The sequence below is a fragment of the Balaenoptera ricei genome, chromosome 1 (genome assembly GCF_028023285.1).
Source record: "Balaenoptera ricei isolate mBalRic1 chromosome 1, mBalRic1.hap2, whole genome shotgun sequence".
Classification (NCBI taxonomy): domain Eukaryota; kingdom Metazoa; phylum Chordata; class Mammalia; order Artiodactyla; family Balaenopteridae; genus Balaenoptera; species Balaenoptera ricei.
Window position 1 is genome coordinate 60,517,060 of NC_082639.1, and position 13,143 is coordinate 60,530,202.

Here is a 13,143-nt window from a genome sequence, read left to right on the forward strand (position 1 = left end):
AGCATTGAGCACTAACACTTAGAATCAGACACTATTCTAAGCACTTTAAATGTTGTAACACAGTTATTCCTCATTATCCCCCTATGTGGGGAGTCCTCCTGTTATCTACCTATTACAGAAGAGGAACCTGAGCCAACATTTGACAGCAAGTAAGTGACAAAGCCTGGATCTGGACTCAGGCTAGCTCCTGAAACCATGCTCTTAATCATTCTGCTTACTGCCTGTCCAATAATAGTACCCACCTGTCCAATAATGGTTGTCAAGATTCAGAGAATAATCTATGTAAACGCATTTGGAAAAGTGCCTGAATGTCACAAGTGACCAATAGAAATTAGCTTTTGTTGTTGTTACTGCTTTGTTCTTTTTATTTATATCTTCTTAAGAAGTATGTGTTCCTTTGAGAGAAGAGTCACTGTCTCCTAAAGGAAATTAGATTATTTCATTTTAGAGAGATCTAACTGGGAAAAAGTCACTCCTGTGTAATACTTACTTACATCCACTTTCCTGCCACTTTCCTCATTGATTCTAGTTCTGAACTGGGGGTGAAGAGAGAACAAACCCAACCCCTCTTCCTTACAGCAACCCTCAGGTACTCAAAGATGGGTATCTTTGACACCTACATCTTCCGTTTTTCAGCCCAACAGTTTAAGGCATTTTAACCATTTCTTCTATGGCATGGTTTCCAGATATTCTGAATAAACTCTAGTTTGTTGAAGACATTTAATGCTTAGGCAACTAGAGGGGAACAGCCCACATATGTTGCATATAGAACAGGACATTGACAGAAAAGATGTAGGGACAACCCTGTTACAGTCTGAATTAAATTCCCAAAGACCTTTATAGCGCCTTCTTTGCATGAAGTACGTAGTACTTCTTGATTGAATGAATGTATTTATAAACAAATGAAAATTAATGAGTCTTCCAATATTTTCAGATTACTTTGGATACTAATTCAGTCATTTAATGAATTGTCTCTCCCTCTCGACATCATGTCATCTGTGGATTACTTCCTGTGTGTCATCAATATATTCACTTGATTATTTAAATGGAATGTATTACATTCACATATATGTTAAAATATTCCTATTAGTTTATGGCTGAAAGTGTTTTAATTAATTATAAATTAATCTGGTTTTCTCAGCAATGCCTTTTATTGTTGTTGTTAAGAATGCCTATTTATTTATTCAATAATTTCTGAAATATAAAAATACTTTCCTACATGTTACCTAATTGTAGTAATTAAACCAAAACCAAAGCTTTAAAATTTATGAACATTTTAGTAGGAGTGACATCTGAAATAAAATTGAGAAACATGAAACTAATGTATACTGGAAATAGGCTCAGACCCTATGGAGCTAACTTTTTATCTCCAAAGAAATTAACTGAATAAGTTAAATAGTCTAAAGGCATGTAGGACAGAACAATTGAGAGAATGAACAAGTAGGCTTGTCATCAAGAGCTGAACAGTTTTAGTTATTTTGTGTATCAGAAAGAGTTTCAACAGTGCACCGTGGAATTCATAAATAGAAGATTTCCCAGTTGTGAGAGCCATAGAGCTGCTAATAAGCTAAGTGTATTATTAAATAAAAAATTGAAGGAAAATGAGGGAAAGTTTCTTAAAATGTAGTCATGTTTCCTTGGCAAATTGCAAACTCTAACGTTATCAAACAAAAATGGTAAAAGTAAAAAAAATAAAATAATACTTTAAAGTATTGATCTCAAACTTTAGAAAAAATATAATAACTGAAACATCTCAATGAAATATCATAATTGGGTCACTTTGATTGGAGAATATAATTTTTTAAATTTGCATTGGTTATTTTACTCTTATTGATTTGAGAAACCGCTTTCTAGTGTATTTGTCAGCATTTTGAAGCAGGTTCCATACTGTTGCCTTCCAGTTCTACGTAGTTGCTGGGAATAACAATGTTTTGTTATTACAGTATCTGCCAGGTAATCGCAACAATTTTAAGACATTTCAAATGTAAATTTCTCTTTTTAAATTTTAAAGTTTCCTAGCTTAATTTTGATAAAATTAGATAAATGTCAGATGTTATGTTTTTCAGTGAACATTTCTCTTAACCTCATTGGAAGAAAAAATTTAATAGGTGTATAAATAAATATAAGCAAACTCTATTATCGAAATTAGTGGAATATAAGTAACACATAAAGTCATATCAAGGGAACAGAATAAAACTGCATATACAGGACAGGAGTTATTTGAATTTGTTGTAGTCATGGAAAATATATGTTCTATTTTTGTTAAAACTGATGTAACCCTTTTCTTAGCTCATTTCAGCTAATAAAAGTAAGATCACTTCAAAGATAATTCTACAGTGGTTTAGGTAAGTGTAAATGTAAGACAAGACACTGAAATGTTCTCTAATTTTTTATTAAATTAATGCCTATATACTATAGGAAATTTGGAAAATACAGAAAAAATACAAATGAAGAAAAAAATTAATCAATCATTATTCCATCATATTTTTTCTAATGTTTTAAAAATGAAAACAAATATAAAAATATAAAAATTTTAAAGTAATATATTAAACACCTGCCAACCAAAAGGAACAAATGTTAACTATTTTTTGTATTTGAGTTAGATTTTTTTTGTAAAGAAATAAAACACTGTAGATCAAGTAGAAGTCTTCTATGTTCTCCTTCCTACTCTTACTCCAATCCCAGAACAATTACTATTTTTAATTTGGTGTGCATCTATTCTATATATTCCTATTTTTACTGTATGTTTATGTATTCATAAATATATAACTTTTTAAAATTTATGTTCAATTGATTTGTGCTATACGAATTTTCTCAACTTGTTTTTCATTCGCTATTATTTGCAAGGTATATCTTACATAAAAATATAGATAATTCATTTTCATTTTTGTATGCTATACCAACATATTTTATCATAATTTGGTTATCTCTTTCCTTATGCTGTAGTTTATTTAAAGCATGACCAACTTTTTAATATTATTAATTATTGTACAATGAAATTTTTCTGCAATAAGGTTTTTCTATATTTCAGATGATTTCAGTAAGATAGTTGCCCCAAAGCAAATGTGAACACTTTTGAGAATTGAGATACATATTTGAAAATGTTTCCCTAAAAGACCAAACGAATTTATAATCATCAAAGCAGTTTATGTGAGTGCCCAGCTCACAGCACCTTCATCAGCATTGAATATGCCAAGCCATTCTTGATTTAATTCACTCATTTTTAATGCAAACAATTGATTTTGAGAATGAAATTAAGCAGTATGAAAAAAGGCAATTTATGTGTTTGGTTGGGTGTAAGCCATTTAGTTTAGCTCCAAGATACACTTTAAAATTGTCTATTGGTCATGAGACGTCATTGCATCTTCATGTTGTTTCAGCAAGGTTATGTATTGATCTGCTGAGTACATTTTGTCTCTGTTTTTATTAGAAAGTTGCTGAAATTTCCTCTGTGACACATTTTATTATAACATCCAGTAATAAAAATATTATCTTTTTTTAGAAATCCAGCATATGCTTTACTTTCTTTATTGGGCGTTTGTGATCACCAGCATTCTTCATTACTTCAGAATTTCAGTCTTAAGCTATAGGATGATGTCATTTTTGGAGCCAGGAGACTTGAGTAATAATCCCAGCTGCAGTTATGCAACCCTCATCAAACTATTCTTATTTTCCCCAGAGAATGATTATCAGATTCTTCATCTGTAAAGTAGGACTCTTATTACCTTATTATATTATTAAATAAATTAAATGAGAACTTTTGAAATAAAGTAGAAATATAGGTTAGCATCAGAAATCTCTCTCCTAGTTGTCTTAGATGCCTAGGGTCCCCAGTAGAACCCCGTGTGAGAGGTATTTTAGAGGTATAATTGATCAGTTTTATCTGCCACTTTGTGTAACACAGCCAAGGGAGCAAACTATGCAGTCCACCAAAGGTTACCCAAATCCTTAGAGATCATGCAAGACCTTATGTTCCCACAGCTTCCTCCCCTGCCCACCCACACCAAGATGTCATACTACCCAGGGTTACAGCGTGAGTTTTTTCTTTGCCTGGAACTACTTCAGAAATCTTAAACTCTGAACTTTTGCTCTCTCATTCTAATTCTTTATCCTTCTACTTCTCTCAATCTGTCACTCCTACTATACTCCTCTTTGACCTCATGGAAACCTGAAATCTCCTATTTCTTCTGTTTTTTCCTAGACTGTCAGTTTCCCACCTGACTCCCCAAAAAGTTAAAATAGTTATCATTGATAGAACTCTTTTGATTGCCCTTAATTTCCTCTTTGATTCCCCTCCAACGATTCCAGTATGAACCATTCTCCCCAAGTGCTCTTCGTATAGAAAATTCTTGCCCTGCCAGCTCAAGAGATTACCTTGCTCATTACTTCATTAAGAGAATTTGAGACCTTCAGACATGCTCTCTCAACTTCCAGCCTTCCCCCACCATGCCCACCTACAACCACATCAACCTTACTACCTTCCCCTGAGTCTCAGTAAATGAGGTGTCTCACTTCTATTCAAGGGCAGACCCTCTTTTTGTGCTATCAATCCCATCTTTTTTGTCACCTCTTGGAATTTACTCCATTAATTTTATACCATTTTGTCTGTCCTTAATCTGTTCCTCTTTGCTAGTGTCTTCCTATCAGTTTTCTTTTTTCTCAACTTCCTCAATTTCTACCTAGCCCCACAACTTCTCTCCTCACCTCTCATCCAAACTTTACATAGAATATTCTATCTGTATTGTCCCCATTTATTTGCCTCATTTATCTTCAACCCACTATAATACAGCTATCACATGAAATGGCTATCAGTAAGGTTACCAGCATGCTACTATTTCCAAAATTGAGTGGACATCTTCATCTCTTATTTTACAGGACACTTCTCTAGTGTATGATACTCTTGTTCACTTACTTATTCTTAACACAATTCTGTTCATTGGACTTTAATAACCCTTTACTGCTCTGGACTCCATTTCTTCTTGCCTTCTCCTGTAGTTTGCCCTTCTGTTACTGATCCTTTCGAGTCTGGCCCCAAACAAGGGTCCTTCTGCTTGGTGTTGCTTGTGCCAATAGAATGAGACTGAGTTCGGTTCCGAAGCAAAGGAAAGCTTTATTCTTTGATCAGAGAACGGAGAGGTGCGAGCTCGTGCCCTAGAGCACAAGTCCTCCCCCACGGGCTGTGGGCTGGGCTGCTTCATTGGGGTCTCCTCAGCAGGGCAGGGGCAGAGTTCTCCTGGGTCTGGGTCAGCTGTGCTGTTCCCGGCGATCACTCCAGATCGCAGTGCCATGTACAGCGTCTCTGCACACGGCCCACTGCCGCCATCTTGGATTTTGGTATCGTGCTCAGCACTTCTGCACACGGCCTAGAGCTGAGGTGTTGGGCGCAGCTGTTTTGCACCAGGAACTCTGGTCTGAAGTGCGGGGGGCAAGGCCTCTGCACCCGGCACCCTATGAGCAAGTGAAGCTAGACGAAGTACGAAGGAAAAAAAGGTTAGCATTTATTTTATTACCAAGATCCTATTTTTATTTCTTGGGAATTGTTAATGGGCTTTGCCAGCAACACTTGTTTTCAGCTCTCAAGTGTTAGCGTTCCACAGGGCTCGTTCCTCGGTCACCTGCACCTCTGAGTCCCTTCACATTCCCCGTAGGGAGCTCATCCACATGGGTTTCTATTTCCACAAAATGCCTAAGTCGTACAACCTTAGCACAGACCTATTCCTTAAGCTTCAGATTTTAAAAACCGCCTGATTTCTGGACATCTCCACCTGTGTCTCACAGGAACCTGAGGCTAATCATGATCAAAACTAAATTCAGTCTCTTTCATAAATCTGCTCCTACCTCCTTCTGCACCTCCATTGGTGGCACTACTAAGTACTGGGAAACTGGGGGACATGCATCTTCTAAACATTTTCTGAATCCAACTTCTCTTTATTCCTCATTATCTCTTTTATTACTAGTCCTAATAAGCTTTTCTGGTTTCTTTGTTTCCTTTTTCCACCAGGATAGAGTGATACATATAAAACATTGATCTGCCAAAATCACTTTCCATTAGAAAGTTTTTCTGCTTCTAGAACATAAGATAAAGTCCCATCTCCCTAACAAAACATGAGGCCTTCACAGACCCGTACCTTCTTTTGTTAGCCTCATTTTCTGCTACTTACTCCGTTTTAAACTTGACAATCCTGTAAAGCAAACTGCCTGTTGTTACCATTCCTACACCATGCTGTTTCTCACCACTCTGCTTCTGGCTAAAATGTGTCTCCTCTCCTCTCCTCTCTTCTGACCAGCTCCTTCACATCTCAGCCCCATGAATCCATGTCTAGTTTCCCTCAATACTAAAGCATATAGGTACCCCCTTCTTTATATTCCCATAATGTCATGTATTTGTTCTTTGTATGTTTGCTCAAGAAATAGACCATGGGTTTCTTGAAGGCAGAGACCATACCATGCATTATGACTCTAGTGCAGTGCCTGGAACTTAGAAGCTGTTTAATAAGTACTTACTGAATGAAGGGATAACTAAATTATGAAAGTACTATATATTCCTTCTTGTCATTCTTTTTTCATATGGTGTCACTGTGTGGCAGGGGCAGTAGTGTTCACCAAATATTCCATGAATTCCTCCTACATTTCCCAGCCTTCCCTAAACTTAGGTCCCGGCCATATAAACAGTTCTGGATAATGAGCTATAAGCAGAAGTGATAAGTGTCACTTCCAGCGTGAGATCTTTAAGAGCAGTGGCTAGTTTTCCATAGTCTTTCCTGCTTTGGCTCTTCTGGAAGTCTTGATTTGCAGGTAACACAAGATCATGGGGGCAGAAAACCACATGGGACATATAGTGAGAGTAAGAAGTAATTCTGTTGTGTTAAGACACTGAGATTTTAGGATAAATTTGTTACCACAGCACAATCTAGTCCATCCTGAATAAGGCTCATTGTTTCAAGTTTATACACTAATCTCCATCTTATCACATACATAAAAGTTGTGTTGAACTTATCAGGTATGCAACTCTTTCTCTTCTCCTAAAGTCTGCATGATGCCTGGGCTTAGAAAAACTGCATCATGTGACTGATGTTTTCCAGTACAGAGATGGAGTAGTTCACTGCCTGTTCCCTATGATCTAAGTGACAGCGGAATATTTCCTACACAAAGTATACCCCCGCACTTACTCATGCAGTCCTTTTTTTCCCTGTCGTAACTTTAAGTTTTGACGTTTGTTATAAATGAAACTTCTCCCAGGAATAGTACCACGTTCCACTGCAACTGCAGGCTAAAGTCATCAGAGACTATTGCCAAAGTAGTCCTGGAAGTCTCTGAAGTATATTGTACTGACCCACAATTATCAATAGTCTAATAGTAACATTGATACAATTCCATTCTTTTCCACAAGTATTCTATCAAATACATTGGCTTTCCTAATTAGGTCTCAAATTTTATTAAACTATGGTTGTATCTTCTTTCAGTGATAATTTTTTCAGTTGGAAGAGACAAAAAAATCTGACTTCGGATGTGGCTTAATTCTAGGCTTATATGATGTCATCAGGATCCATCTTTTAACTCAAACTGGCTTTCCCCCTTTCCTCATGCCTGAAGCCCCCAGGGCTGTACCCTTCCAGTTTCAAATCCAGCAGGCAAGAGCAAGTGTCTTTTCCCCAGAAGTCCCAGTCAGAGAACCATTTCTTCTTATCTGCTCTGAATGGATCCTTGAGCCCAACCCTGTGGCCAGGTGAATATAATGCACTAATTAGCTTAGGCCTTTGTCAGTTCCCTGAAGTGGTAAAAAGGATTCAACTTCAAGGGAAGCAAGTGGCCTTAGAGTGAGGTAGGGGATGATTTCTGAAAAGAAAACAGCAAGAGGTCATCATAAATCAAGAAATGATGCTGGCAGCAATAGCAACCTCTATCTTCTCTATATAGTCTGCTGCCCAGGAGATAGAAGTTAGAGACAGCTTCTAGTTAGGGAGTTAAAGTGTTTCATTATGCACTGTAGGTTACACCTTGATTATATTATCTCTCTTTTTTTCTCTGAACTTCTCTACATTATTCTTTTCTCCCATATGATGCCTTGTGTTTTAGTTATTTATATGCATTTGTCTCCCCAATTAGATCATCAGCTACTTCCAGGCAGGAACTGAGTTTGAATAACTGTGGATCCTGCACTGTGTGTTTCACATAGTAGGCATCCTGACAATTCAACAACTAATTATTTGTTGAGTAAATGAAAAGATAAGAAACGAGTGGGTTTATACTATTATCACATCATGGTAATGTAATGCCTGGGAGCGGGGCGAGGGGGGGAGATGTTTGTGTGTATGGTGTTAATACACACGTATGATAAAAACCTACTATTTACCAAGTATCATGGCAAACAATGGGGATATGAGGATACAGTGGTTTAAAACCAAACATTACTCTGCCCTTCAAAAACTTATACTCTATTGAAGAAGACAGAGTAGAGTATAATAAATACTACAAAAGATAATTGTAGGGTGTTAAGGGAGAGTAATAGATTTTAACTTTTATTATTGTTGTTCTGATTGTTTCCACGTAAATTCTAGGTTGGCTACCTCAGGGATTACCAGTTTTGCTGGAAGAGGTCTGTTAAACTTGGAATTCCTTAGAGGATTAACACTAGATTCCCAAATCAAAGTTCCAGATCCAAGAAATTACATCTTATATTGTGACAAGAAAAAACTAATTTAGTTTTCTTCTCCTCTCTCTTTTCTCCCTACTCCTCTCCTAGCCTGAAGTTATGGATCAAATACAAAATTTAAGGGAGCTGTGGATGGATAATAATGCATTGCAAGTGCTACCTGGGGTATGTAAGTTTTTATTATGCCATGTTGTCTAGCATCTATGTTGTATATTAATTGTAACTGATAATGATTAATCTTACATCTTAAATCCCAGTGTTTTCATTTCAAAGTTAAACACTTGTTAGGAGTGTTCTGTCATCAAGTGTTTTTCACTAATTTGTTTTTTTAATATTTCATATAACTTTTATGAGCGTTATAGGTGTGTAAAATGTATGAAAATTTTTCTTGCTCTCTTAGGAGTATATTTTTCATCTCCTTCCCTATTTACTGTTTTTCAAAAGCTGAAAAATTCATATTGTTAAATGAAAAACAATGCTATACATAATACCAAGTCTTAGTTTTACAAAATCAACCTTCTTCTTGTAGGTAACTAGGTAATGGTTTCTGCTCATATTGTTAGAGCTCTTGCACAAAATAAATACCTCTCTCTTGGTTCAGGTGATTTCCAATAGAACCTATTTGAGTTTTTGAAAAAGGCAAAGAGCATAAATTGTTAAAAATAGAAAGTTGAACTAGAATCGATTTTTCTTCTCAGCTAACAGAAAATACAATAATACCTCCTGAAAAGTAGGTTTATCAGTCAACTCACTGAGTGTGACTATTCATTCCTTTTTCATCCAGTGAGAGAATGGCTTTCCATAAAACACTGCTTCTTACCACTCATAACACATGCACTTGAATATAAGCATGTACATACACACACACACACACACACACACACACACACCAACAACAACAACAACAACCACAAGGGTCTCTGGTGAAAGCCAACTCTAAACTCCTTGCATTGGGCTAAGAAGCCAGGGCAGCTGGTTGTGTAATAGTTCTTCAGCCACTGAGATTTAGATGTATATTCCCAAAGTCAAACTTATTCCTTCTTTGAAATAACATTTAAAGTTTTTTTAAATGATTGCAAAAGCAACAAGAACAGGAAGCTTATTCTCTTTTGAACAAGCATGGGACCACATAAAGAAGAAAATATGACAAAAGATTAGGGAAAAAATACTTTCTCCTCTCACCAAAGGAATACATTTCTACTATCATAGCAAATGCAAAACAGAAAAGCATGCATGTTTTCTATTTATTGATTTATTCAAAAACCATTTACAAATATACCTCTATGAACTAGAAACCATGCTAATGTCAGGGTTACAAAAATAATATACTCAATGACCTTGAATATATTTGTTTGAGGGGCTCACATATAACATGAGAGACAAATCTGTATTCCACTACACATAGCAGAGACTGATTTGTATCATATTCAAGGTATGTACAAACCCTGGGGCAACAAGTAAGACAGTGATCAATCCCTTATGCAAATATTGAGGAATCAGAATGTATGTCTAGTTGGAAAAGTTTATACCTGCTTCTTCAATGTATTCATTTATTCAAAAACACTTACATAGCATTTATCATGGGCTAGGCACTCTCTAGATATTTTACAAATGACTCACCAAATTCTCATAGCAACCCTGTGAAGCAGATTTATTACCAACCCCATGTTATAGATGAGGAAACTGAAACAGAAAGAGTAAGTAACTGGGCCAAGGTCACACAGCCAGTAAATGGTGGATCTGTAATTCATACCAGCTCCAGAGGCTTTTGTTCACTCTGATGCTCCAAAATTCTGTTGCTATAGACTCAATAGAAGGTATAAATGAGAATTAGGCTCATCTTACTTTTCACAGTTACTCCATTCCCAAAATCCAACCTTGGAAATCAACTCAGACCTCTAATTCCTTAGTTAGTGTATTATTTAAATGGAAAAGTAGTGGTTAAATCTTCTGTAAAACAGTGCTGCCTAATTTTTTCTGCTTCAAAAGTAGATTTTTTATTATATACTGCCAAGTTTAAGTGGATTTCTCACTTTAGTTAGTACACTTGAATTCCACATTTTGTAATGCTCTTTGTGGGAATACCCCACGCCTCCCTACCCTAAACAGGCATGGTTTTCTGAATGTCCAGTGCTGGCAATTAGTTGTTATGCAATTAACTAGAAATGCTTGACTTTGAAAGGCTAATCTTGAATGCAGTCTTCAGCCCATGTCTGTTAGTTTCACAGAATGATTAATCCTAAGTATTTAGTGTTATAAGACAGAGGTCCCCAACCCCTGGGCCGTGGACCGGTACCGGTCCGTGGCCTGTTAGGAAACAAGCCACACAGCAGGAGGTGAGTCAGTGGGTGAGCGAGCGAAGCTTCATCTGTATTTACAGCCGCTCCCCATCACTCGCATTACCGCCTGAGCTCCGCCTCCTGTCAGATCAGCAGCGACATTAGATTCTCATAGGGGCACGAACCCTACTGTGAGCTGCGCATGCGAGGGATCTAGGTTGCATGCTCCTTATGAGAATCTAATGCCTGATGATCTGAGGTGGAGCTGAGGCAGTGATGCTAGCGCTGGGGAGTGGGTGCAAATACAGATTATCATTAGCAGAGAGGTTTGACTGCACAGAGACCATAATAAACCAATTGCTTGCAGACTCATATCAAAACCGTATTAGTGAGTGGCAAGTGAAAACAAGCTCTGGGCTCCCACTGATTCTGCATTATGGTGAGCTGTATAATTATTTCATTATATATTGCAATGTAATAATAATAGAAATAAAGTGCGCAATAAATGTAACGCTCTTGAATCATCCCAAAACCATCCCCCCGCCCCCGCCCCGGTCTGTGGAAAAATTGTCTTCCACGAAACCAATCCCTGGTGCCAAAAAGGTTGGGGACCGCTGTCATAAGACACAGGGCAAAAAGCAAGTTCCTTTTTATTTTTAGTTCATGTACCAAAATACATTAAGCTAATATACTTTTTAAATACTTTTGGAATGCTGGGCTTTCATTTTTCCACTGTTTTTCATAAATCAGAGAAGCAAATAGATAATGATCAAAAATTAGTTTGCTACATAGCTCTGTCTTGTGGCCATCACTCTAAGATCAATCAATCAAAATATGACTAAACAGCAAACTCCAATATCTTCTTTTGCTTGTGATGGCTTCCACATTTTATTTGTTGTCGACCACTCATCTGTAGGCCCCTCTATGTTCAGAAAGATGCTGGAGCAACATTCAGCATCCTCAAGAACTCTGAGACATTGGGCCTCAAAGGCCTTTATCACTCCAGGCTACTATTGCTTTTATAAGATGTTTGAGAGTAAGGGTTTAGAAAGACAAAAATAAACACCAAGTTGTTATTTTGCTTCCAAAAAAAAAGATATTTAGAAACTTCACACCAAAATATTTATTGAGTTTGCTGGAGATAGCAATTCAGGAAGCTTCAAAGAGAAAAGAAATTTTTCTCATCGTAATGAAACAAAAAAAGAAATATACACACACATAGACACATAATCACATATATTATTCTTTCTATGCTCATCAGAAGAGATGAGCTAAGGTAACATAATAGTTCCTTGGGGTGGAGAGCTATAAGTAAAGTGACAGTATTTTTCCAAGGAGCATATTTCTAGGCATGAGGAGAAACTCAGCCCCATGGCCTGACTCACCCAGAGTACCCAGTTCCGAGCCTAGCAACTATTCACCTGTTCTAAGACTGTGTTCACCCTCTGCCCACGTGGGGAACTGGAGGAGCAGGGCTAGAGATATGAGCTGCGTTAATTAAGGCGTCAGTCAGAAAGTGCTAATGTAATCGGTAGGCTTTGCAGTCTGAATTCCGATAAAAACCGAGTTTGCATTTTAGCTCCACCCCTTATTAATGGGGCAACTTTGGAATGTTACTTGTAGTATATCCTGTCACGCACCGTCCTCCTGGATGAACTCCCCAGCCTCTGGGCATGCTGCGTGCAGCTCTCCACCCTCTTCAGGAATTGCCTCAGCTGAGAGAACTTTCTCGTGCAGGGTTACACCCCTATTCCAGGAGACCTGCATCCAATGATCAATCAAATAAGACTCTGAAGGCCTGGACCCTTCCCCCCACTTCAATACTATTTGAAGGGTCAGCTGAGGAATTCCTCACAACTTCTTCACAGCCCACCTTCATCTGTCCAATCCTGCTTCCTTCCTTCCCTCTTTCTTTCCCCTGGTATTAATCCCAAGAATCTCTCTCACAAATTTCTCTTTGTCTCCAGTTCTCAGGGAAACCAGCGTGTGACATTACTTAACCTCTAAGCTTTAATGTGTGTCAAAGTGCCGATTCTGATTCAATAGGTCTGGAGTGGGTCTGGATTCCACATTTCTGACAAACTCCCAGGTTGTACCAGTGCTGCTGCTGTGTAAAACATGTTCTGAGCAGCAAGAATATAAAGTATTGTGTCAAGTAATATGTATAAAGTACTTAGCACAGTGCCAAGTGTGTGCTTGTGTAATAAATTT

The 13,143-nt window shown here is 37.4% G+C and overlaps 1 protein-coding gene across 1 annotated transcript in view; it reads left to right on the plus strand.

Annotated features, from left to right (window-relative positions):
• LRRC7 (leucine rich repeat containing 7) overlaps positions 1-13,143 on the plus strand; it is a 496,206-nt gene that overhangs the window by 349,969 nt on the left and 133,094 nt on the right. Inside the window, exon 9 of the mRNA XM_059899299.1 lies at positions 8,744-8,818. Within this exon, the coding sequence (XP_059755282.1) occupies positions 8,744-8,818 (75 nt within the window). The remainder of the gene's footprint in view (positions 1-8,743; positions 8,819-13,143) is intronic.